The sequence below is a fragment of the Clupea harengus genome, chromosome 2 (assembly GCF_900700415.2).
Source record: "Clupea harengus chromosome 2, Ch_v2.0.2, whole genome shotgun sequence".
In the NCBI taxonomy this organism is placed as follows: Eukaryota; Metazoa; Chordata; class Actinopteri; order Clupeiformes; family Clupeidae; genus Clupea; species Clupea harengus.
Window position 1 is genome coordinate 30,134,725 of NC_045153.1, and position 22,939 is coordinate 30,157,663.

Below are 22,939 nucleotides of genomic sequence, written 5' to 3' on the forward strand. Positions count from 1 at the left end.
TGCATATCTCATACAAATGCATCTCTTTCTAATCTATCCTCAGTTACTTGGCTAATCCTTGATACCCTGGAGATCTTGCTAGTAGATCTCGATGATTGTAATTGTCTTGGTGGAGCGTAGTATGAAGGCCCATAGTAGGGTGTTCTGTTCCTGGAGCCCCCGTAGGTCTGAGGGGCCATGTATGTCCGCGGAGCTAAGGCATACACCACCCTAGAAGACATCAAAAGTCAACTTTTCTTCAATCATATCAATTTATTTTTCTGTTGTAAAGAAAAAGTAAGTTAAGAAATAAATTTAATTTTCAGACAATATATTAGAGTTGTTCTACCTTTTGGGGAAGAGGACTCGGTACACAGTGACTGCATACAGACAGGCACCAAGGATGATGAAAAAGCTGCCCACCAAACCAAGAAATATTGGCGTCCCAATGCCATACCTGAAAACAATAAACAATAACACGATTACCAATCCCTTTGTCAAAAGGCAGCTGTATATGCAAGTTTGTGCAGTATAGTAAAAATCTGACCTTGTTTAGTTTAATAACTTCAAAGTAAAAGATAAATGTGAAATCTTCCTTCTCACCTTAGTATACCTCTTTCCAAAGACTGAGAAAACGTAGTTCTGGCTACATTGTTTACGTATAAGCAATAACCAGCGATGTCTGAAATACCTGAGTGGAAAAAAAGGTTATTAAGACCAACGATACACAAGTAGTGGAAGAAAAGGCATTTTTTACTGAGAAGAGAGTAGCACCTCTCTACTTACCACCAACAAAATGGAAAATGGCCCCAGTGAAAACCAGTTTGTCTTTAGCGTTCTCCTTTCCCCCGATGTAGGTGCATTCCATACCAATAAAGCAAAATATGGCAGCGAAAAATCCAAAACCCATGCCCACCATCAGCAACCCTCTGGTGCCCTGGACATATGCTGCATGCGGAAGAAGAAAGAAAGAAAGATGTTTAGGCTACTGACAACATGATGAAATCTAGGTATTTTTGCAATTCTGACATGACCGTGTTAATGAATGAATTAGTCTTCAGAGATCCAGTAAGTGGTGATTAATTAATCACTGAGGGTAAAACATCAGTGCTCATTCACCAGTGGAGTGTTTTGCTACTGCAATCCCCAGTGTGAGAGAGAAATGCAGTTCAGCCCCCCCCCCCCCCCCCCCCATCTGTGGAGATACATACGTGTGACAGACCATAGCACGTCGTAATCTCTGCAGTTGGTGATTGCTGCGGTGTCGGTGTAGCAGTCCCGCCACAGGTTGGACCAGTACGTTGCTGCCTTGATGATCCAGGAGCCACCTTGGCCACCTATAGATATAATCCTCCAGAAGTCCATTGCCATTGTGCAGCACACAAAAAGCCAACCTAGGGTCGAGATCAAGAAGCCAAGGATCTGAATCAGGCTTTTATTCATGTCTGCATGGGTCCAGATCAGTAACCCGTGCCACTACTCCGAGCTCCTCAGGGTAAAGAGGTATCAGATGCTTGCAAGATGTCGACGCAGTTGGAGCCCCAGCAGGAAGTAGTATCCACAACTAAGATGGCTGAGGGATGAGTTTGGGTGTCTGGTTCCTTGTTTAATCGTGCCTTGGAGGATGTGGGCTGTGTTGTTATCCTCATCATGGAGGCTGTTTACTGTCAACTAATGGCTGCATGCAGCCAGTTACAAGCACCATGACAAAAGCTTGTAAAAGGTCATATTTCTTAACAAGATGGATAATGGCAGTTAAAAACAATTGCTAGTGTGTAAGGCAATGTGTGTTACTGAAGATAGACTCAAAGATGACTCAAAAAGCTATAGTACACATCTTTTAATCAACAAAATATCTCTATGGGATAAAGCCTTAACGCATTTTCACACTTGTAAATGTATATACAGTATGTGGTAAGCTGCTCCAGTTAAAATCCTTTATGCATTGAGAAAATGTTACATTCGTGATATACTTATTTCTGATCCTCCCATGTTGCTATTTGCCACATTTGGGTAACAATTGTTGAAACTGCAATGAGTTAGGCTTACCAAATAGAGCAGGTGAATTATAAGATCTTTATTACATTTTATACAAAATACATAAAAAATAATATAGAAAACTAATGCCCTCTAACTTTACTCGAATTAATTGATTTAGTGGATGCAGGTGAATATGCTATTACTGCCACCTACAGGCATTTTGCTAAAAGTGCATTCATTTCCCTTCAAATGTCACCTTCTAATGATCCTTGAAACCACGTGACTTGCATTGGTATAAGCTTCAGGCTGGATGTTAAATGAATACTGTGAATACATCTCAGACTGTACTATTATACAAGAGCCATTAGTAAAAAGAAAAAAAAATCCAATAAGAAAGACAGGTTTGCGCAATTATCTGCAAAATGGATGTAGGCTTGTTGACAACATTACTTTATGGTATTGTAAAAAATCATACAAAAAACTCAGATGTAATGTATTTAAATAATATCTACAGAATCTCATGGGATGTCACAGCAGATGGTTTCCTCCTTAATGGGAATAACAGGCTGTATCCTCAGCTCCTCTCATACGTAGGCATTCTTATCAAACTGCTGAGAGGTGGTGCTGTAATCTGGCGGTGGTCTCCTGACGATGATGGGCTGGCTGTGGCCAACAGGGCGAGCGGACACAAAGGACGCGCCTCCATTGTAGCCGTGCCTTCTTCCAGAATGACTTGAGCTGCAGAGGGAAACAGTAGTGGAATGAAGTGTTGGTCAATAATGTAAATAATGTAAATAATCTCATATATGCCTTGTGATGTCAGAATTGGAAACTTTGGTCTGTGCGCATGTATAGCGGTAATATCCAGGCATACTGGGTGCAAGCCTAAAGCCTGTCCTCTTTACATGGTTAATCTTTATGCATGCTTGTAATGACACTGTCTGGTTATGTAACTGAGTGCAAGGTTGTGTAATTACAATAGACAGAGAACAGAGAGTACGTGAGCTGACAGTGGTCACAGGTCCGTGTAGAGGAGTGAAGTGATTGGATGGTGTCTGTTCTACTCACCTCTTGCTGAGTCCATCAGACAGAGAGAGGCAGAGCACCACTCCTCCCAGAATGCACAGTGCAGAACCAGCCCAGCCAATGAACAGGGCAGCACCAAGCTCATACCTGGTTTGGACACAATACTGTTATAGCTTCATAACAATGTTTTATGTTTCATTTCAATCTTTGAATCTTTTAAAAGTGTTCCCTGCGGCATTACAAACTTTACTCACTTTTGTGCAACATACATGGGGTCGAAAAACTCTGAGGTTATCTTGTTGGCATACAGGGAGCATGCTGTCAAAGAGCACAGACCTGTGAAGACAGACGAAACACCTCTAACCAACATGACGGAGCACACAAAAGAATGGGTTAGATTCAGGTGTTTCACCGTTATATTACCACTGAGAACGAAATTGAATCCCGAAAAGAAGGCAATCCGGGCTTTGATCTTGTCAGTTCCACCAATCCGAGTGCATTTCATGCCAATCAGAGCGAAGATGGAGCCAAAGAAGCCCAGACAGATAGCAGAGATCATCAATCCCCTGCACACCTGAATGTAACCTGTTCAGCAGGAGACACAAATGAGGCCACTGTCAAGAATGACAAGCAAATAAAAGGACATTCGATGACGTATACCAGTCCATCACCCATTTGAATATGTTTCACCTACACCACTCAGGCTCCACTCGCCCCTCTGTCTCTCTCACACACTACCTACTGTAAAGAAAACCACAGGACCCAAACACAAGATCAGATTATTTTACATTATTACAGCCAGTGAGTTTCTGTGTTTCTCATGCCTATGCCAAGAGGCATGACCAGACCACTTTTCTGTTTATTACAAAGTTGAAGAGTGAAGAAGCATCAAGTGTAAAAACATATAATGCAACTGCAGGGATAAAGGAATAAACTATTTTAAAAACAGGAAACACACTGATGAGAACATGAAGATAACTGAAACCTTTTGGAATGCGTCCTATGTTTTAGTTTGGCCCCTCGCCATTGTAGAAAGAGCTGATTGTAGTAGCAACTCCCTCAGTATGGTAGCAACTCCCTTATACGCCTTTTCCTAATCACTCCCTTATGTCAGGTGAAAGAAGTTTAACCTGGCATAGAGGAGTGCCCCCTTTGGCATGGATTTATTGAGGACAAATTAGCTTGGTGGTTAACCCCTAAAAACAAGTGAACCATTGGTGACATACCCTCAAGCCCATAATAAATCAAATTTATAACCATTAGCAGTGTGAAGTGAAGCTAAACATTGACATGCTAGAGGGTAAACGTGTTAGCTAGGTGAGCACTTGACATTGCACCTTCAACCTATTCTAATAGCTCTGGAAAACTCTCAAGACATTCTCTGAAAAAGAGGACTCCTGGAATTGTACTTGGTGAGAGGTGATGCCACTGCCAATGATGAACCACTGATCCTTATCAGGGAGTGGGGGTTGTGCCCAGCCATCCAAAAAGTTGTTTGTCTGTCCATCAGCACATACGTTTTGTCGCCAGAAATGTTTCAGACATTTTGAAAGTCTTGAAAGCAAATGGAAGAACTATACTGAACAAATGACACTTGTCTTCGTAATTTTATTATACGAACAGATTGAACTGTTAGAGCTACTGTTCCCAACAATTGGAAGAACAAAATGTTCCGGCCTTACCTATCTTATCTTTTATGTACACATTTATGCAGTTCATATTAGTCAACACGATTTTATGTGATTTACATGATTTAGTAATTTATTCCCTACAATTATGGAAAGTGAAATTTGAAAAGGGTCAAACAGAAATCAAAGGTTAAAAACTATTTAAGACTCTCTGGCATCTGCTGTGACCATTGAGTCTCACAAGCTGTTGGGTCTGCACAAGTAAAAAATATAGAACAATATTTCTTTGAATTATTGCAATTTTACTTTTAAATTAGTACAATTTGAATAATTTTCCTGTGATTTCATGTGTATTAAAGTTTTATCTGTACATTTTACATGTCCCTTCATTTTTTACAGCTTGCATTGATGGTTAACAGTATTGTCTTCCTATTCTTATATATACTTTAATGTAAATGTCAAAGAAAACATATTAGGAAAATGGCAGCAGACCATCCAGAGCCAACATTGAAGGGAAGTCCTTGCAGTTGGAGACCCCAGTGGAATCTGTAACGCATGCCTTCCACAGATTGGACCAGAAGGTAGCTGTGGTGATGACGGTGCCGTCAAGAGAGGACACCTTCCAGTAGTCCATGGGTAAGGTGGAGGAGACGAGGACCCAGCCTGAGGTAGTCAGGATGAAGGCAACAATCTCTGTCGCCATGTTACTCATTATCACCGAAGCTATGAAAGCACAAGATCAACGGAAAAGGTAGTTGGTTGGTGGGCGAGTCTGCCGAGGAGTGATACCACTGTGGGGTGTAAAGGTAGTCCTGGTCAATCGGGCATTATGCTGTGGGTGGTTAATATACTCAGCACTGAGGGAGCCTCTGAGGGGAGGGGTATGGGCCTGGCCATCATCTGTTGAGTCATTCGCACCACCCCCAGTCCAGCCACCATGACTTCATCCCATGTGGCAAAGCAGAGGGGGCTTGATGCCTCATGGATGAGAGAACAAGTGAGGAAGAGACTGTCATTCGTAGAAGAGGTAGTGACTATCCACATGAATCCTTTTTCTGGAAGATACCAGATTTTTCTATTTCCAACATGCTTGGGGTGCACTGTGGCCTCGGTAAGTTTTTGCATTTGAAGGAAAAAGTCCTGGGAATGTCAGCCATATTGACCATTTTACAGGGTACTCATAAGGAGTGTTAAAAATAACGTGAAGAGTCACTCATTAACTGTTTATCACTAAACTCCTCATGTTGTCGGGTTAAATACAGATGGATCTTCAATACCTATGACGACTAAGGAAATGGAAACCTCGACTAGTGAGCTGAGTGGGTGGTAGTAGGTCCAATAGGTCCACTTCACATACGGGCTGGAAAAACAACCTCTTTTACAAGCAACAAATTATTTCACACTGAGCTTTTTATTTTGTTCATGTGCAACTTTTCAGCGCCAATGTATGACATGCACTTCCCGTGTGTGTGTGTTTCCAAGGAGTTAGAGACCCATCTAGTGGTTACACTAAATACCACTGAAATATCACCACATGGGGGTGTGATGAGACAGAGAGCTTTTGCCAATGGACGCATGCTTTCAATGTATCCTATTTTTGTCATTTATGCCTGTCTAGGGGGTCAAGTGTAAAACAATCTGAGGGAAACATGTATATACCGCGGAATGTTTTGACATTACTCCATTGTTATGGTACCAGCAGACAGCCATTGCTGTTAACAGTACTTGTTGTGGCTCTTCTAAACTAATCCGGTGAGAAATTGTTAACACATATAATGTCCATACAGTTTCACATGTTATAGAGGGTGGTATATACAGTGTCATGAACTTGGAGTTTGTTTGGTGTTTTCATCTGCTTACGCTGAGCATCTGCTCATAATCAAAGGTTAATAATGTCCTGGTTATTGGTTAAATGTTATTTCAAGCACCGTCATCTCCCCTCCCCTTTCGGTTCCTCTTGTTGTTAAACGTTTCCTGAGAGGGATTACATATTGGCTAGATTCGTTCTATATTTACAGACACTTGTGAAAACACTGTGACGTCCTTCAGGTTTTTTAAACGCCATACATGCAGTCCTTTTTTTCCATTTCAGCTGATAGATTTTTTTTCATTGACAAACTCTTTGTTTTAGATTTATCTTTGTATCAGTTATTGATGTACATGGCATTCAACATACATACATACATACATACATACATACATACATTTATTTAAATAATCCTTTGCACAGCCAATACATAATAATTAACAGTAGCAAGAATGTATCTGGACTTAGTTTCCAACTAAACAATACAATAGTAATTATTTGGGCATTATTGTGCACAGTCACAGTCACAACTCAACACACAATAATCTGAAACATCCTGAAAGTTTGATTCTTACAATGTACATTGTCAACAATTATAAAGTCTCAGATTTGAACCATAAATCTGGGACAATGGCAGTCCCCTCCATTTTCTCATTTTCTGTAATTTAACAACTTAAACATTGTGAATGTAATCTAGTATGTGTTCTCACAGTTTACTGTTCTCAGTCATATTTTTATATTTATTTAACTCAAGGACACAGTCCCCCTCCCACCCCCCTCATGTCCCTCTTATACCTTGTTCCTGTGTCATGTGTGCAGGTTTTTGTCTTACCATCCAGTTTAAAGATAGTGAGGTGCGGCCTGCAGTGCACGGCTCCGATAGCATTCCCACCACAGCTCGCCCACAAGCCCTGGAACACCCAGGTGGCAGTGATGACCGAGGAGGCCCGGCTGGTGCTCTTCCAATCGTTGGAGATGGTAGCACCGATGATGGCGCCCAATCCCACCAGTCCAGCCAACAAAGCACAGATCTGCCTACCCGACATTCTGCAAACATGGGGTACTTCAAAAGCCTTGAATGGAGTAAGAAAGATCTTCAACTGTGATAAAAAGAGATAAAAATGCCCCAAGGCACGTAAATTACACTTGAGACATGTGTTACACAGAGATGATTTACACGCAAGACATCTCGCTCTGCTCCATTTCCCGAGGGGAGGGATATTTAGAGGTAAAACAGTGAGAGGAGTCAACCAGCAGTTCATTTTTTTCAGACGGTGCTTTTTCTGTTAGTCGTTTTTCTCATTTTGTAGATGTTCAAGTTTACCATGCCAAGTCAGGTCAAGTCTTACATTAACATTTCCCACACTAATGAGTCATCTTTAAAAAAAATGGGACAAAGTTCACAAGGAGATATTCTTGGAGACGGGTCAAGGGATTTCTCTCATTTTCCTTAGTTACGTTGCTTTTTGTGAACTCTTTTGCTAAATAATTTCTGTAGTTTTGTAGAGATGGATTTTTTGAATATATATTTCTGTTGAACAGCAATTTCACAATGTGTTTAAGTGCTTTCTACACAGTTCACCCCAGCACACAAACACTAACTTGCCCGTTCAACTCATTCAGCTACTTTAAGATATACCATCTCCATGTTTGTCAGTATCACTAAATGGACCGGAATGACTGCTCTTTCTAATCCTGCGGCAGGTTTTCGGCATCTCTCTTAATAGTCTGATTTTGGATCGGTTAGCACCTACATTGGTTTGCTTCATATACTCAGTGCTGAACACACTTGACCTATCTCTCAACCACAAATATAGCCCACTGTGGGTTTACAGATGTCTTCTTTGGTGATTTGTACTCAGATTTCAGTCCACCTCAGCAAGAAGCCAATCAAACCTGGCAAAAAAACTAGACCACCAGGTCAGTTTTTTTCTGGGATCAGATGAACACAGATGAACATGGTGCCTGTGTCTGCATCTGTTGCACTGTCTTGCAGTGAGAACACTGTTACCCATAACTTGTTGCTTTTAACCTTGTACTATTACAAACACAAAAGGAAACAGCCACGCATTAATACATTCACAGCTGCACTACCACACTGCTTTTGGAGATAGACAAACAGATAGACAGCTAGACACAGATACTGTCTTTCAAGTTTCTGCCCGTGGTTGATAATGGCACTTAACCCTCCTATTACCTTCAAATTTAGCTACTTAGTAAACTTAGCTACTTAGTAAACTAAAGAAATAGCTTGCAAATGTTATTTGGAGATATGAACTGTGCTTTAGATGCTTTAGCTACTGCCAGGTGCTCTGGCAATAATGGTCTATTATGTTTGGTTACGTCAAGTATTTGATTACAAATCCAAATACCGCTGGATTTTATTTAATTGTTTGCATAACACCCAACTAGACCGAAGCTTCTTTTGTTACCTGAAGTTGTGAGTTTAGTGGTGAATGCCCCTCGGAAGGGCTTTATTTGAGATCAGTCAAGCGCAATCTCGGAGACCACAATGGGAACCTCTTTTATGCTGAGGCAGCTATTTTAAAAATGCTCCGTAAGAGGACATTACAGGACTTATTCATCTTAACCCTCCTTCATCTTAACCTCTTTGGGATCAATTCAGGATGTATAAGGGGGGTGGGTGGGGTTTTTGCTTTATTTAAAGGGCTATTTAGGTAGTCAACAAACAAACATAAAGTACCTGACACATAAACTTGGGTAAAAACATTAATTATAATAATGTTTTGGATATTTAAAATGCTGGGGTCAAATTGACCCCAAGGATAAAAGATGATAGTAGCTAAATTTGAAGGTAATAGGAGGGTTAAGTGCCATTATCAACCACGGGCAGAAACTTGAAAGACAAGCAATATTTGTGAGACTCTGACATGTAAATACGTTTGAAATATTTTTTTATATAAAAAAATAAATAAAAATTCTTCATGAGAAGAAGCTTTTAGGCCTACAATGGAAACCCCCTGCAGATTATTTTACCAAACCTACAGTGGAAGCTGTCAATCTTCAAATTCCCACCAATCCCCGTTATGTGGGCGGAACCTTCTCGTGACCATAGCTCCCAGTGATTTGCTCGTATGGTCTGCCGTGAAATTAGCCGGTATGAATATACCATTAGAAATAAAATGCTATTCGTAGCTAAGTTATTCTTATAGTATTCTGTTTAAACGTATAACTTAGTTTACAAGGATATCTTGACAAAACATGGAAAAGCCACGGAATGAATTGAAATCTAATCCCTCGGCAACTGCTAATCTTCTTTCCAAGATTTTCTTCTGGTAAGTGGCTAGCAGCAGTACTGACACTGTAAGGTAGACTGCATCCAAGTAGAATAATCGGTGAAGAAAGATATCACTTCACAGACCCACTTTTATTTTTTGCCACTCCCTCCCAATAATGTTAAGCGATATCCACAAGATCAGATACAGTCAGAGAGGCCGTTTGACAGACCTAGGCGAAATTGTAAATTGAAGTTAGTGCCCGTATCTTCAGCTGTCATTTTCACTACTTAAAGACTGTAATTCTTTTTCTTCCTCTTCACCTTTTAAAAACACATTTGCATTTATCATTATTCTTTAAATCAATGTAATCAATTAACTTTTGGCTCTGCAGTTTGTAATTTTGTTGGTGTCATCTGTGTGCTTGTCCAGCTGGCTCAACCCTCTATTCCGCGTTGGATATGCTCGAAGGCTGGAGGAGGATGACATGTACCAGTTGCTACCTGAGGATGGGTCTGAATGGCTGGGGGAAGAGTTACAGAAGTAAGTACAACTGAACCCTTTATGCTAATTTGTCCATGTAGCCTAAAAAACAAGCCTAATTGTTGTCACCCCACACATTCAAAGGCTGTGGGACAAAGAGGTTCAACAGGCTGCAAAAGACTTTCGTTCTCCCAATCTCAGTAAAGTTCTCATACAGTGCTACTGGAGATCCTACGCTGTTTTCGGAGTTTACACTTTCGTAGAGGTAAGGGGCTTGCCATAGAATTGGCTGGATCATATGTTTGCTTGATGTATTTTTTTTCTTGTTAGTGTCATCCTACAATGTTATACTCTTTTATTTACATAGACCTGGCATTTGCTTATGTTTTCTTCCATACCCTCCTCTTTAACAGGAGGTGATCAAAGTGATACAACCTGTGCTACTAGGCAAACTGATCCAGTATTTTGAGGGGTACAATCCAGATGACATGGCTGCCCTGTATGAGGCATATGGTTATGCAGCAGGCATATCCATCACCACCTTAGGCTTGGCTGTTCTTCACCATCTTTACTTCTATCACGTGCAGAGAGCTGGCATGAAGATCCGTGTGGCCATGTGTCACATGATCTATCGGAAGGTCAGTTTGGAGTTTTTGATGTCAGTGGCCAGTGTAGTAGTATTTTCCTTTGTTAATGGAGGATTAAAAGTATAAAAAAAGGAACTGTCATAGTTTACAAATACATAAGCATGTGGGCCATAAATTGCATATTCTATTTGATGGGCCCAGGTATTTTGAACATTCATCCACAACATTCTAAACACACTGGTGTGACAGAGCCTGCTGAAGGGCAAGACAATCCTTACTGATTGACTCAGTTCTTAATTGCTCTGATCAAATTATAGAATGTAACATACCTTTCAAAGTAACTGAAAACATATACAGAATTTTATTTGGATATCATTGTGTAAACTTTGATTGTATTGTCTTATACTTGCATGGATTCTTGACTCTGATATGATTTTGAATTCATGGATGGAATATTTCCCCTAAGGCTCTTTGCCTCAACAGCACAGCAATGGGACAAACCACCACTGGGCAAATTGTAAACCTCTTGTCAAATGATGTCAACAAGTTTGATGAGGTATGAAGCTTAACAATCATAATATTTATACATTTAAAATAAATCATATTTTTTTTGCACAGCCTTATTGCATTTAATGCACAGAGTTCCTGTATTAGACTGGAAGTAAGAACCCAGAAACTAAGTGTTTTTGGGAAGGACCTATCTGTTACAGAAATCACCAGTCATTAATTACCAGTTTTAGGCAAGTATAGATTATATATAGTGGAGCTGCATTGCAACAAAGCAAAGTGTTACTTATTTTGTATCAGGATGGAAGACAAAGTCAAAAGTAAACACATTTCAAGTGTCATTTAATAACCTGGATTTGGCTCTTCCCCTTGTTCATAGGTTACCATTTTCTTGCACTATTTGTGGGTTGGACCCTTGCAAGCAGCAGCAGTTACAGCATTGCTATGGCGAGAGATGGGACCATCATGCCTTGCAGGAATGGCTGTTCTGGTTCTTCTGATGCCAGTGCAAACCTTATTTGGACAACTATTCTCAACTTTCAGGTCCATGTTTAGTTAGCCTTACACATCTAGGTTAATTCCTCATGAGATGACATTTGTGAATGTTGCCTGTTTACCTGGCTGCTCCTAGCAACAACAACTTGGCTTTTATTTTTCTGTGACACAAAAGACAAAACAGTTTATCAACCAAGAGAGAGTTTTCATTCATCTGACTAAGACATTGACTTGAGATTGTAAACATTTTGCCCAACATTGTACTGACTGACTCTCTTCTTTGAACATTATGCCCCTGTCTGTCTCTCTGCAGGGGAAAAACAGCGTCGCACACTGACAGCAGAATTCGCATAATGAACGAGGTGGTATCAGGAATCAGGATCATTAAGATGTATGCCTGGGAGAAGCCTTTTGCAGCCCTGGTCAGTGAGGTTAGAAGGTAAATGACTTGGATATGGTACTGTCCTGCGTATTTTCCAGTTTTTAAAAAATGTGTATGAATGTGTATGAATAAATTAGTTGGTAAAGGCAACTTGTTTTTCTTAGCACATAGTGTAGGAAAGTAAGGCTGTTAAAGTCCACAGGTCTTTAAAATGAGACAGCATTGAGACAGCATACAAAACTGAACAGAACTGAACTAGACAACTGCAACTTTCTGTCCTGAGAATCACTCTGTAGACCCCACGATTACAAAAGCTATATAGCCTCAAGCCTAAGAAACTCTGGCAAAAGAAAGACTGGCAGTGATGACATTAGTTCAACCTAAAATTAGACCTGACCTGACTAAAATTAGACCTGACAACAAGTGGATTGCAACCTAGACAGTGCAGCCTTAGCTGTTAGCATTAGCATCAGCAAAGGTGGTGTTAAGGTTAGGACAGAGAGGAATCTCTTTCATTCAGTTTGACAAAGTGGCTGCTGTGGTGGAGGTTAGGAAAGATGCCACATGTGGTTACATCTTTTAAGGGAAAGCTAACTTTATTTTACCAATATGTTGTAAATTGTATGAATGCATGTAAAACATATGCATCATAGCATCTCTGCATGAATGGTGACTTGATGTTAACCATTATTTAAAACTGAAACTTTGGTTGAATATCATGGTGATTTCAATTTAGATTGATAAATAGATACTTTATTGTTCCCAAGGCAAATGTAGGCATCTAGTAGCTTATAAGACAGCAAAACAGATATGAATAACACAAACACAGCAGTGAAAAAATGTCCTTGCTGTAGAAACTTGGTAGAAAGGTGCAGTCTTCCATTCTAATCCAATATACTTTTGATCAAATTCATCAAATTGCTCCTCATGGTCCTCTAGCTGTCCATTCAGTGTCTGCACTCAACTCCTGTGTTTGTACACAGTCCTGGCTCTTTAAGTGGAAAACAAACAGACCAAGCCATAAACAACCTTTTGCCAAAATAGCAGACTTCATCTTTAAGCCACAATTTCCTACAGAAAACCCGCCATTTAACAGCATTTTGCAGTTAATATAACCTGGGCGGCTTCATCATGCCCAAATGTGACTGAAACTTTGAAATAGTGTATCAAGGTAGCTTTTCATGATGTGCTGTGGACGGTTGGTTTAAGGGATTCATAAATGTTTGTGGGTTTAGTCTGTACCCATCGCAACTGCTCATTTGTGGTAGACTTTTTGTGCGTCATATGGGACAAACATGGAAACAAACAACTTCTGTTGACTTTTAACTGCTCATAAGTTGCCTGCTGACCATGTACATGTCGTTTTTTGTGTGTGTTTTTTGTTTGTTTTTTGTAAGTTTAAGTCTTTTTCTACCTTAGGAAAGAAATCTCCAACATCATGAGCAGTTCGTACCTTCGTGGGCTCAATATGGCCGCCTTCTTTGTGGCAAGCAAGATCATTTTGTTCATCACCTTCACCGTCTTCGTGTTGGTTGGGAACGAGATCACAGCAAGCAGTGTGTTTGTGGCCATGTCCCTGTTTGGGGCAGTGAGGCTCACCGTCACCCTCTTCTTCCCCTCAGCCATAGAGAAGGTGGCCGAGGCCCGCATCAGTGTCAGGAGGATCAAGGTCAAGTCTGTTTGGGTTTTTGTCACTTATCTAGAGTCTGGTATAGCTCAAGGGACAGTTTCAATGCGTCTGCCATCATCAATAATTTACCATTTCTTTCTTTAGAAGTTCCTCCTCTTGGAAGAAATTGGATACCAGAATCTCTGCCTGTCAGTGACTGATCAATCACAGTGCATGGTTGAGATTCAAGATTTAATTTGCTACTGGGACAAGGTACTCTTGCAGTCTCTCTGCCTCACTTTCTTTCATTCATTACTGGTCATCTGGCGCCCCCACATGTGAACATTCTGTAGAACAACTTGCCATTCATTTCCTCATATCTGCACGCTCACTGAAGACACTGGATGCGCCGACCCTCCAGAACCTCTCTTTCTCCGTGAAGTCGGAGCAGCTTCTGGCCGTCATTGGGCCTGTAGGAGCAGGAAAGGTCAGAGTTCACTTCCATGTCCGAGTCAATATGATGTGCAGAAAACCATAAAGATGGGAAGACATATTTCATTCATTATTGTTGCATAGTGATTGTACACTTTTGGGAAAAGAATGGCAGATTTATAAAGCTCATAAAAGTGGGAGGAAGTTCCCTTTTTGAGAATACTTCATAAAAAGTAATGAAAGTGTCCAGTATTAGATTTACTTACAGCAGCGTTATCTACTTTAGTTTGAGAGTGCTTGTGAGAATGCTTGTAGTTTGAGAGTGATCACAAGGCTGAACTCTGATCGCCTGCCCTTAATCTTCATCAAATCCTTTGACTAGGCACCTCGCCACTACATTCCACCAACAGACCTGTACCTAACCCTCAGGTTTTACCATTTGCTCTTTCTGTTGTAGCGCTCAAAACCTTATCACACCCACTGCTTAAAACTCTGGGAGGCTAAGAATGTCATTTTCCACAGTATTGTGTTGTTCTCCCATGTAGCTCTGCACTGACCTTCACAGGACCATCCCCTCCATAATACGTACATCTACTAGTCTAGTAGTTTGTATGAATATTCAGGCTCCTCTCTGTCTATGTGTATCTCTAGTCCTCTCTGCTGAGCACCATTTTAGGAGAGCTCCCCCCGGACAGAGGGGTTATCAAGGTGAAAGGGGAGCTCACGTATGCCTCCCAGCAGCCCTGGATTTTTCCCGGAACCATCCGGAGTAACATCCTATTCGGCAAGGACCTCAACCCTCAGAAGTATGAAAGAGTCCTCCGCGCCTGTGCTCTTAAGAGAGTAAGCTGCCTCTGTCCCGTCATCACTTTTATAGTTAGAGGTACAGTGGCAAGATTGAAATGGGCTTGCCAGGAGTTTGGAGTTCTATTGATTTGCTAAGCATACAGCATCAACAGCTTGTGTTGGTTTTGCACACATGTCGACTTCCTTTTAATGTGCCGTGAGCGCTCAGGCTTCTGACATCTGTAAGTGCACACATTAAGGAGCACCTGAATGAATGGCTTCCTGCACTCCCCAAAAGGGATATTTTCATTAAGTTCCACATTTACTTTCACAGCTTAACATTTTTTTTTTAACATAAACACATCCCTAAACTCTAGGTGTTCTGCCTCTATGTGAGCCAAAACGTCATGCTTCAGTAAATGTATCAGATGGAGGAGCCAAATGTACCTTTAACTTGACGCCCAGTCACTTCCAACCTATTGTCCGTTTCAAATTCAAATTTGACAAGCTGACTTCCAGTCAACAGAATGAGTCCAAAGAAAAATATGTTGAGAATTTGGCAAATTGCTTCATCAGCTGGTTGGCCGCCTGCAGTACCCCTACGTGCTCAGAAGCATTCATTCCTATTGCAATTAGTCTGGCCATACCTTAAATGAATGGAGGAGATGCGTTTGTGAACTCTGCTGACGTTGTGTATGACGAGTAACCGCTAGCATGTTTAGTCAAAGGAATCTGGCCTCTTCTTAAACGGTTTATAAGCATTGCACTGTATGCGAGAAGCGATTTTGATGAGTTCCTTCCGTGACCTCTATCAGGACATGGAGCTACTGCCAGATGGTGACCTGGAAGTGATTGGTGACCGAGGGGCCAACTTGAGTGGAGGTCAGAAGGCCCGTGTCAACCTTGCCAGGTGTGTTTTTTCCTTCCTGGGTCCACCCAGCCCACGTTTGGCTAGGGGTGTAGCAGATACACTGTATCTGTTTGATAAAGATGCAGCTGCCGGAGCTCTTATCTGTTGCTGTGCATTAAAGGGCCGTCTATCAGGACGCTGATATCTACCTGCTGGATGATCCGCTCAGTGCTGTGGACGCAGAGGTGGGGAGGCATCTGTTTGAACAGTAAGCGAAGTTCAGGGGCTCTTCTTCCTCATTTTGGTTGTTAACGTGTTTTTACAGCAGGCATTAAGGTACAGTAGTTCCTGACTAATGTGTTTTTACAGCAGGCATTAAGGTACAGTCGTTTCTGAAGTGACAGTTATTAGTCAAGTGTATACTTCTCTTCTGTTGATCAGGTGCATTTGCGGCTTGCTCAGGAAGAAGCCTCGCATCCTGGTCACCCACCAGCTGCAGTACCTGAAGTCAGCTGACCAGATCCTGGTGCTGAAGGAGGTGTGTGGCGTGCCATTCAGTCCCTTTCTCACTAAAGAGGCCAGTTGCTGGGACTGTGTGTGCATCGACTTCCTCTTCGTCATTTTCTTCTTCTTCTTCTTCTTCTTCTTCTTCTTCTTCAGGGTCACATGGTCGCCCGTGGCACCTACTCCGAGCTGCTGAGCTCCGGTCTGGACTTCACCTCGCTCTTGAGGAGGGAGGAGGAGGATGAGCCTACGAGTCCTGAGCCCGGCCATGGACCCCTGGGCCCCTCCTCCAGTCGCACCGTCTCCCAGAGTTCCATGCTCTCTCACGGCTCCTCCCTGCTGTCAGTGATGGACGCTGCTGAGCAGTGCGCGGTGGGTACCGGAGGAGATTGAGTTCAGCTAGACTTCACAAACTGAATACCACCGGCCTATTATGCACTTTGTTGAACATGTTTCCATACATAGTTCAGTTTTTGACATAGTCAGGATGGTTGTAAGATCCAACTGCAAAGGGAAGTGGTCGCTAAAGCAGATTGGTTGTTTTACAGGAATAAGTGACTGATTTAGGTATACACAAGAAAAGTAAAGAATGGCATAGGATAGAACTTTGTTGTCTACACAAAGTGGAAATTTGTCTGTAGCTCAACAAGATGTACAATCAACATTATAACACAATAATATGGGAAAACACATAACAGCAGTATGACTGGCAAATTACTTTTCTAGAAAACTCCCCACTGTGGGGATTTGGACAGTAGTAATATACAGCCGATACTAGTACACTCTAGGTATATAGCAGCATACTGTGTGTATGCCTATATTGGATCTAGAGGAACTGGAACTTAGTTCACCACAAGAGGGCAGTAGCTTTTCATTTATTGTTTTTCTTGACAGCTGTGGATTTCCCCATAATGATGTTATGAGTTGTGTTGAGTGTTTTCCTTACTGCCCGTGTTCAGTCCAAAATGTGTTGCACAGTCGTTTAAACCAGTCATTTCCTATTATACTAAGGTCATACATTTTGTAGTCTTTTTTTTGTACATAAGTAAGGTCATCTACACGCAGTGTATTTGCCTATTTATTCGTTTATGTATTTTTGCTTTTCTCAGGTTGAGCCCACAGTGGGAGAGGAGAGTCGCTCCGAAGGGACCGTAGCCCTTGGCCTGTATGTGAAGTACTACAGGGCAGGGGCCAATGTGTTTATGCTTTTGGTGCTTGTCCTGCTCAATCTCCTAGCCCATGTGAGTATGTGCAGTCTTTGGTTTGGTTAGATTATGAATTTAACCAGCACATCATAGATTCATCATAGATGTGCTTCTTACATCTAGAAGCAACTATATTCTTACATGGCTTTGTAATGTAAGGGTTCAGTTCCTGGTCCTTTCGAAAGCAATCTAAATTCACTCATGGACTCAATCTAAATGACTCATCTCAGTCTCTTCTCTGCAGATTACATATATCCTTCAAGATTGGTGGCTGGCATATTGGTAAGAACCATTTTTTTTTTACTAGAAGCGTCATATATAAGATATTAGTGTTTGTCTTTGAAAAGCACTTAAAGAAACATAGGGTTGCATTTCGAGGTTTAGTCATGACACTTCAATAAAAGATGTTTGGAATGCTTTGAGAACGGACATTGTCCACCGGAGGTCACGTGAACTGCGCTGGACATTGAATTTCATCTTTGTATTGGCCCACTCGGTTTCGTGGTCGTGGCTAACCTTGTAGCTCTCCAGCTCTGCGCCCCACACACTCCTCGCCTTCCTTTCTGTGCGGCAGGAGTGTTTATTTGTCCTTGTGTGTGTGATTGCTTTTTCCCTCTGGCAGGGCCTCTGAGCAGAAGCATCTCAATGTCACGCAGCACGTCCTCAATGGCCACAATGCCACGCGGCAGCTGGACCTTGACCTCTACTTGGGTGTTTACGCAGGTGAGGTGGAGTGAGCCTTTGTGCGCCTCCGAAGCTCCAAAATACTGAGCATTCAGTGAGCTCATCCGCGCTCTGGCTGGGGCCCAGGGCCTTCAAGGCCCACTGTCTATCATGTATGCCTGGGCCTCAGCTGTAGCGAAAGATAGGAGGGCTTTTCTTTTCTGCCTGTATTGGCTTGCTCTAAGGTCTGTTGCCATTGTCCTCCACACTGACTCCTCACCTTTCCAATTTTCATGGGCCTTTTCTTCTCGGAGCGCTCGCGGCCCATTCTTTACCTTTAGCAGCTTGGGCTTCAAAAGAGCGGTTCAGCACAGAAAGAGAGATTAAGAACAGCCCCCCCCCACACACACACACACACACACTCCTTCCTCTGTATTTGTGGCTGGACACTGCAATGAAAGAAGTGATAGGGCTGATGCGTTTGGAACATGTCCAGCTGGAAGGCAGAGTTTCTCATGTGTCTCCTGAGATTCAGATGTGTGTTTGGGTGTTGTGTGGGGGAGTCTGATATGTGCGGGTGTGTGTTTGGGTGTTGTGTGGGGGAGTCTGATATGTGCGGGTGTGTGTTTGGGTGTTGTGTGGGAGTCTGATATGTGCGGGTGTGTGTTTGGGTGTTGTGGGGGAGTCTGATATGTGCGGGTGTGTGTTTGGGTGTTGTGGGGGAGTCTGATATGTGCGGGTGTGTGTTTGGGTGTTGTGGGGGAGTCTGATATGTGCGGGTGTGTGTTTTGGTGTTGTGTGGGAGTCTGATATGTGCCGGTGTGTGTTTTGGTGTTGTGGGGGAGTCTGATATGTGCCGGTGTGTGTTTTGGTGTCAGGTTTGACAGGTGCCGCCGTGCTGTTTGGTTTCCTGCGGAGCATGGTGTTCTTCAAGGTCCTGGTGAGGGCGGCACAGACGCTGCACAACCGCATGTTCACCAGCATCCTGCGCACCCCCGTGCTCTTCTTTGATGTCAACCCTATTGGTGAGGCCCGCTGCAACCCCCCTGCACCAAGCACATGTGCTGGATAGAAAGCCATATTCGGTCAAGCCAACAGACAAGTAGAAAAAAGATGGAATATATTATAATCATTTATTGCTTGATTTAACTGCATGATAAGCTAGCAACACTGTAAATTGGCTGTACAACAACAATATTTAATATTTGTATTTATTATTGTAATGGTAATATTATTATGTTAATATAGACTTTTATTGCCTAACCCACTGTTTAAGGAAGCGGATTTTAATTATAAGTTAATAGTGACATCAGGTTTCTTATGTTTTTTTTTTTTCAACCATGGGCATATGGAAATGAGTTCCAGGAGATTGGGGCTGCGCCTGTGCTATTGTAGATAACCACCACTAGAGTGCAGCCTGTTATTGAGACATGTTCATGATAACAGCAGGGCCATAGATGGATCTTCTGAAATGAGAGCCTGTGCTTGTCCCTGTAATTATCTGCCACATCTTTGGCACCAGAGAAGTAGTAACATGAGTCAAGTAGTCGAACGCATCTGCAAATGAACTGTTTGGGCTTTGTTTAATTTTAGCAGTTTATATTAGGAAATAGCTGTCATGCTTGACATTGAATAATGTTGGTAAATGTGATACATTTCTGTTCATTATCGTTCGTGCAGTTCCATGCCAAATACGACTATCAACTCTATCACTCAAGTCTTTATTCGGAGGTCCAGAATCTTATAAATGTAAATGGTGCCTTTGATAAGCAATGACAGAATCTGTCGGACAAAAAGAATCCAAGCCAGACTTCTGATTTTGTCACGTTCATGCAAGACATGTTGACATGTTTAAGTAGATCTCATAGCAACCACTGCCTAGTGTGAGACGACCACACACATGTGTACACACGCACAACAGCCAAGTCAAGTGGCAAGAATAACGACTTTGCTGTGTGTTTCTCGAAGTCTTTCAGAAACGTACGTGTGTGTGTGTATGTGTTGGTGTGAGATGGCTTTTGTGTGTTATCTATTAACTGTGAGCCTGGACAAAAAAAGCAAACAATAAAGCTGGATGAATAGTGTTTGTGGTAGATCTTAGAAATAGCGAGCTGTTTGCCCTGCAGAGGTGGGTAAACTGAAGTTCATTTGTGCTCGGTGACATATCAGAGGTCCTTGATTATTTCATTAGCTTTGTATGCTGTAGTGGTTTGGATAGAGGGCAGATGGACATGATCTTAAAACTGAGCAAACACTACAGGTGTGATTACGGAGTCAAAAGGGTTCTTTCCCCCTCTCCTTAGCTTATCTTGGGAATATCGGGCAGCTCCACAATAACTTGGACAATCAGTCCACAGTATACACCAGAGCATGTCGAGGTTGTTTGACTTTTATTTTAGGGGTTTTATTCGCTGTTAAAAGTCACAGTCAGTAATTATTACAGGGGACACTTCCCCGAAATGATGTCATTTATAATTGCTTGAGTTTTTGTTCTGCTGTCAGTGTATGATTACTCTAGACTAATCTTTAGATAGGGACACAACAGAATCAGCTTCACGGCTCACAGCACTCAACAGGAGGGCAACACCTATTAGTACAGCAGCAATGACTCATAGCACAGACTTGAATAAAACGAGTATGATTTCTGGGTGTTCAGAGTCTTGTGGCTTTTTTCGCAGCTTTTAGGCAGCCGTGTCATGATGAAGGATGGGTTCAGTTGGCTGTTTATTATGCAAACAGTCCCGGGCTTAAACTCTGAGCTTGTGTTTTTTTCTTTCCGAGCCACTGTGGTACCTAAAGGCTTATCTGGGGTGTGTCACTAGCTAATCTAACACATGGGTAGGGCACTCCGTCAGACTTTTAATAGTCTTTTATGTTGTGCTAAGGGTAGTAAATGATAAGTGGACCAGTTATTGACATCCAGTGCCTGTGTGTGGTTATGTGTGATCACTGTTATTACTTTGAAACCGGTACGAGAGCCAAGCCAGTAGTCTGTACAAGGAGTAAGTGCTTAATAAAATGACACCTAACCAACACAAACTGGTAAACTGCACCTACACGCAATTCCAGTGGGCATTTTTGTTATGCCGCGTTTGAAGTAATATGAAAACGGCCTCATATCCCAGTTGTCAGTAATTACTACAGCTGTCTTGTTTGCCAGCAGTACTTGTAATTCATGTGGTGGTATTTGTGTTGTCTTATTTTCTCTTTGTTTCATTGACAATTTGGTGAGTGGAAGGATACAAGGCTATTGTCACGCTTGCCTGTGTGTTGCCACCACAGCGTGAGTAATGCACATATAATTGTGCTAGCATTGTTCAGGATTTGACAACTGTTTACATTTGTAAGTGATATGGTATGCTGCTGTTAAACATGCTGTGTGTGTGTGTGCTACTCTGTTGGCTGCTGTCTTTTTGGGGGCTAAAAGGTTAGCGTTTCAGGCACCATTGCACAAATGTTGGCTCAGTCATGTTCTGTGTGTGGCCGCTAATCATTGATGACTGATGATGGATGGACTGGCATTGTGGGGCTGTCACACGGGGGTTTACATTATGTGCCGTGCGCTGTTTGGCTGGGCTTTGATACAGTATGTACTCAGCAGTGTGAGAAGTGACTTGATTAAAGGCAGCACAATACGTGTTGGCAGGTTATGCTTTTTGAAGAGCTTTTAGAGTTTCTGGACATTGCAGCTTTATGGGTGGTTTTGCAAGTCTTTTGGATTGGCCGTTCTGGTGTGGCAAATATTCCTTCAGACAGAAAAGAATATTATTTCTTCCGATGGAATTTAAAAATGAATATTTCTATTCAAGCCCCCTGTTACAGAACTGTGAGCAGCGTGTACCAGTTGATCCCTCAGTATTTTAGTGCTATTGAGCTGGCTAATCCCTGTTGTTATATTAGACCAAAACCTTTGCCCGGGTCCCATGTTGATGCTAGTTTTGGCATTGAACACAGGATAAGCTTATTGAGCCTCAGCCTCTTTGTGGCACACTGGCTGTAGACACGAGGCCCCAGAGGTGCTCTGCCTCTGCCTCTGCCTCTGCCTCTGCCTCTGTCTCTGCCTCTGCCTCTGCCTCTGCACACATGCTCTAAGGGGGCTGAGGAGCCGGGAGGAGGGGAAGGCTTATGTTTTACAAAGTCGAGGCCTAATTGCCTTCACGGAGGTACAGACGCTCTCAGCTCTACATTTCTGCTGCCCTTGCTACCTGTGAGCAAGCCAGTGGAAGTGTTGCAGTGAGGAAGAGATGCTATCAGGACAAGTTGTGTGTGTGCGTGTGGGGAGGGGGGGGGGGGGTGGCGGTGTAAATTGAATGTGGAGGTAGAGGTTTCCACTGAGGTGTGTGTTTGTGTGTGTGTGTGTGTGTGTGTGTGTGTGTGCGCAGGTGTGTATGCATGCAGTGCCGCTGATAGGACTCCCCTCCACTCGCAACTTCCTCCATTTAATTGCATGAAAGGGAGCGCGAGGAGATTGCCGGGGCCTGTGGGCGAGTGCGGGGAGAATGGATTTGGAATGTATTAGGGCAGGCAGCACGAGGTGCTCTGTGTGTGTGTGGGGCCCACCAGGAGCCCGCAGGTAAAGCCCCAGTCTCCTCCAGCCTCCTCCCTGCCCCTGCTCCGCCGCCTATCCACTTCCCCCTCCCGCTGCACTGAAAGAGTGGGGCCCAGCCGGCTGCCCTGCGCCCCACGCCGAGTGCAAGAGCCTGCCCCGCTTATCTAGATGATGACAGGGAACTGCGATTCGTCACACGCACACACACACACACACACACACACACACCCT

General features: G+C 42.6%; 3 protein-coding genes across 7 annotated transcripts in view; 1 reads left to right on the forward strand and 2 right to left on the reverse strand.

Moving 5' to 3' along the window:
- Window positions 1-8: 8 nt before the first annotated feature.
- Window positions 9-1,456, reverse strand: LOC105898114 (claudin-10). Its single transcript, XM_012825117.3, has 5 exons — window positions 1,191-1,456; window positions 766-927; window positions 583-670; window positions 329-436; window positions 9-210 (listed from the first exon to the last, which is right to left on the reverse strand). The coding sequence occupies exons 1-5, from the start codon at window positions 1,420-1,422 to the stop codon at window positions 9-11; spliced, it is 792 nt and encodes a 263-aa protein (XP_012680571.2). The 5' UTR covers window positions 1,423-1,456.
- Window positions 1,457-1,972: 516 nt separating this feature from the next.
- On the reverse strand, window positions 1,973-5,425 carry cldn10b (claudin 10b). The gene is made up of 5 exons (XM_012825095.3): window positions 5,106-5,425; window positions 3,409-3,570; window positions 3,240-3,321; window positions 3,028-3,132; window positions 1,973-2,691 (listed from the first exon to the last, which is right to left on the reverse strand). The coding sequence occupies exons 1-5, from the start codon at window positions 5,323-5,325 to the stop codon at window positions 2,544-2,546; spliced, it is 717 nt and encodes a 238-aa protein (XP_012680549.1). The 5' UTR covers window positions 5,326-5,425; the 3' UTR covers window positions 1,973-2,543.
- Window positions 5,426-9,446: 4,021 nt separating this feature from the next.
- LOC105898117 (ATP-binding cassette sub-family C member 4-like) overlaps window positions 9,447-22,939 on the forward strand; it is a 39,120-nt gene continuing 25,627 nt past the window's right edge. Inside the window, exons 1-19 of one of the 5 annotated variants that reach the window (XM_012825120.3) lie at window positions 9,447-9,716; window positions 10,089-10,199; window positions 10,284-10,404; window positions 10,553-10,777; window positions 11,193-11,282; window positions 11,613-11,776; window positions 12,042-12,167; window positions 13,530-13,779; window positions 13,885-13,992; window positions 14,117-14,206; window positions 14,803-14,994; window positions 15,753-15,847; window positions 15,969-16,055; window positions 16,229-16,325; window positions 16,448-16,663; window positions 17,401-17,532; window positions 17,741-17,778; window positions 18,119-18,219; window positions 19,038-19,184. In XM_012825120.3, coding sequence (XP_012680574.1) covers window positions 9,643-9,716; window positions 10,089-10,199; window positions 10,284-10,404; window positions 10,553-10,777; window positions 11,193-11,282; window positions 11,613-11,776; window positions 12,042-12,167; window positions 13,530-13,779; window positions 13,885-13,992; window positions 14,117-14,206; window positions 14,803-14,994; window positions 15,753-15,847; window positions 15,969-16,055; window positions 16,229-16,325; window positions 16,448-16,663; window positions 17,401-17,532; window positions 17,741-17,778; window positions 18,119-18,219; window positions 19,038-19,184 — 2,464 coding nt within the window. In that variant the 5' untranslated portion in view covers window positions 9,447-9,642. Of the gene's footprint in view, window positions 9,717-10,088; window positions 10,200-10,283; window positions 10,405-10,552; window positions 10,778-11,192; window positions 11,283-11,612; window positions 11,777-12,041; window positions 12,168-13,529; window positions 13,780-13,884; window positions 13,993-14,116; window positions 14,207-14,802; window positions 14,995-15,752; window positions 15,848-15,968; window positions 16,056-16,228; window positions 16,326-16,447; window positions 16,664-17,400; window positions 17,533-17,740; window positions 17,779-18,118; window positions 18,220-19,037; window positions 19,185-22,939 lie in introns of those variants that run through there. The other 4 variants (XM_031560369.2, XM_031560364.2, XM_031560377.2 and 1 more) reach the window with 4 other exon arrangements.

What these genes read in the sequence shown, in the direction of transcription:
- LOC105898114 (XM_012825117.3), bottom strand. Translation starts at nt 1,422, where the DNA reads ATGAATAAAAGCCTGATTCAGATCCTTGGCTTCTTGATCTCGACCCTA. An exon ending in CATTTTCCATTTTGTTGGTG is followed by an intron (nt 671 to 765) that starts GTAAGTAGAGAG and finishes TTTTCCACTCAG; the next exon opens with GTATTTCAGACATCGCTGGT. An exon ending in CGAGTCCTCTTCCCCAAAAG is followed by an intron (nt 211 to 328) that starts GTAGAACAACTC and finishes GATGTCTTCTAG; the next exon opens with GGTGGTGTATGCCTTAGCTC.
- cldn10b (XM_012825095.3), bottom strand. Translation starts at nt 5,325, where the DNA reads ATGAGTAACATGGCGACAGAGATTGTTGCCTTCATCCTGACTACCTCA. An exon ending in TTCAATGTTGGCTCTGGATG is followed by an intron (nt 3,571 to 5,105) that starts GTCTGCTGCCAT and finishes CCTGCTGAACAG; the next exon opens with GTTACATTCAGGTGTGCAGG. An exon ending in TCTGATGGACTCAGCAAGAG is followed by an intron (nt 2,692 to 3,027) that starts GTGAGTAGAACA and finishes CTGCAGCTCAAG; the next exon opens with TCATTCTGGAAGAAGGCACG.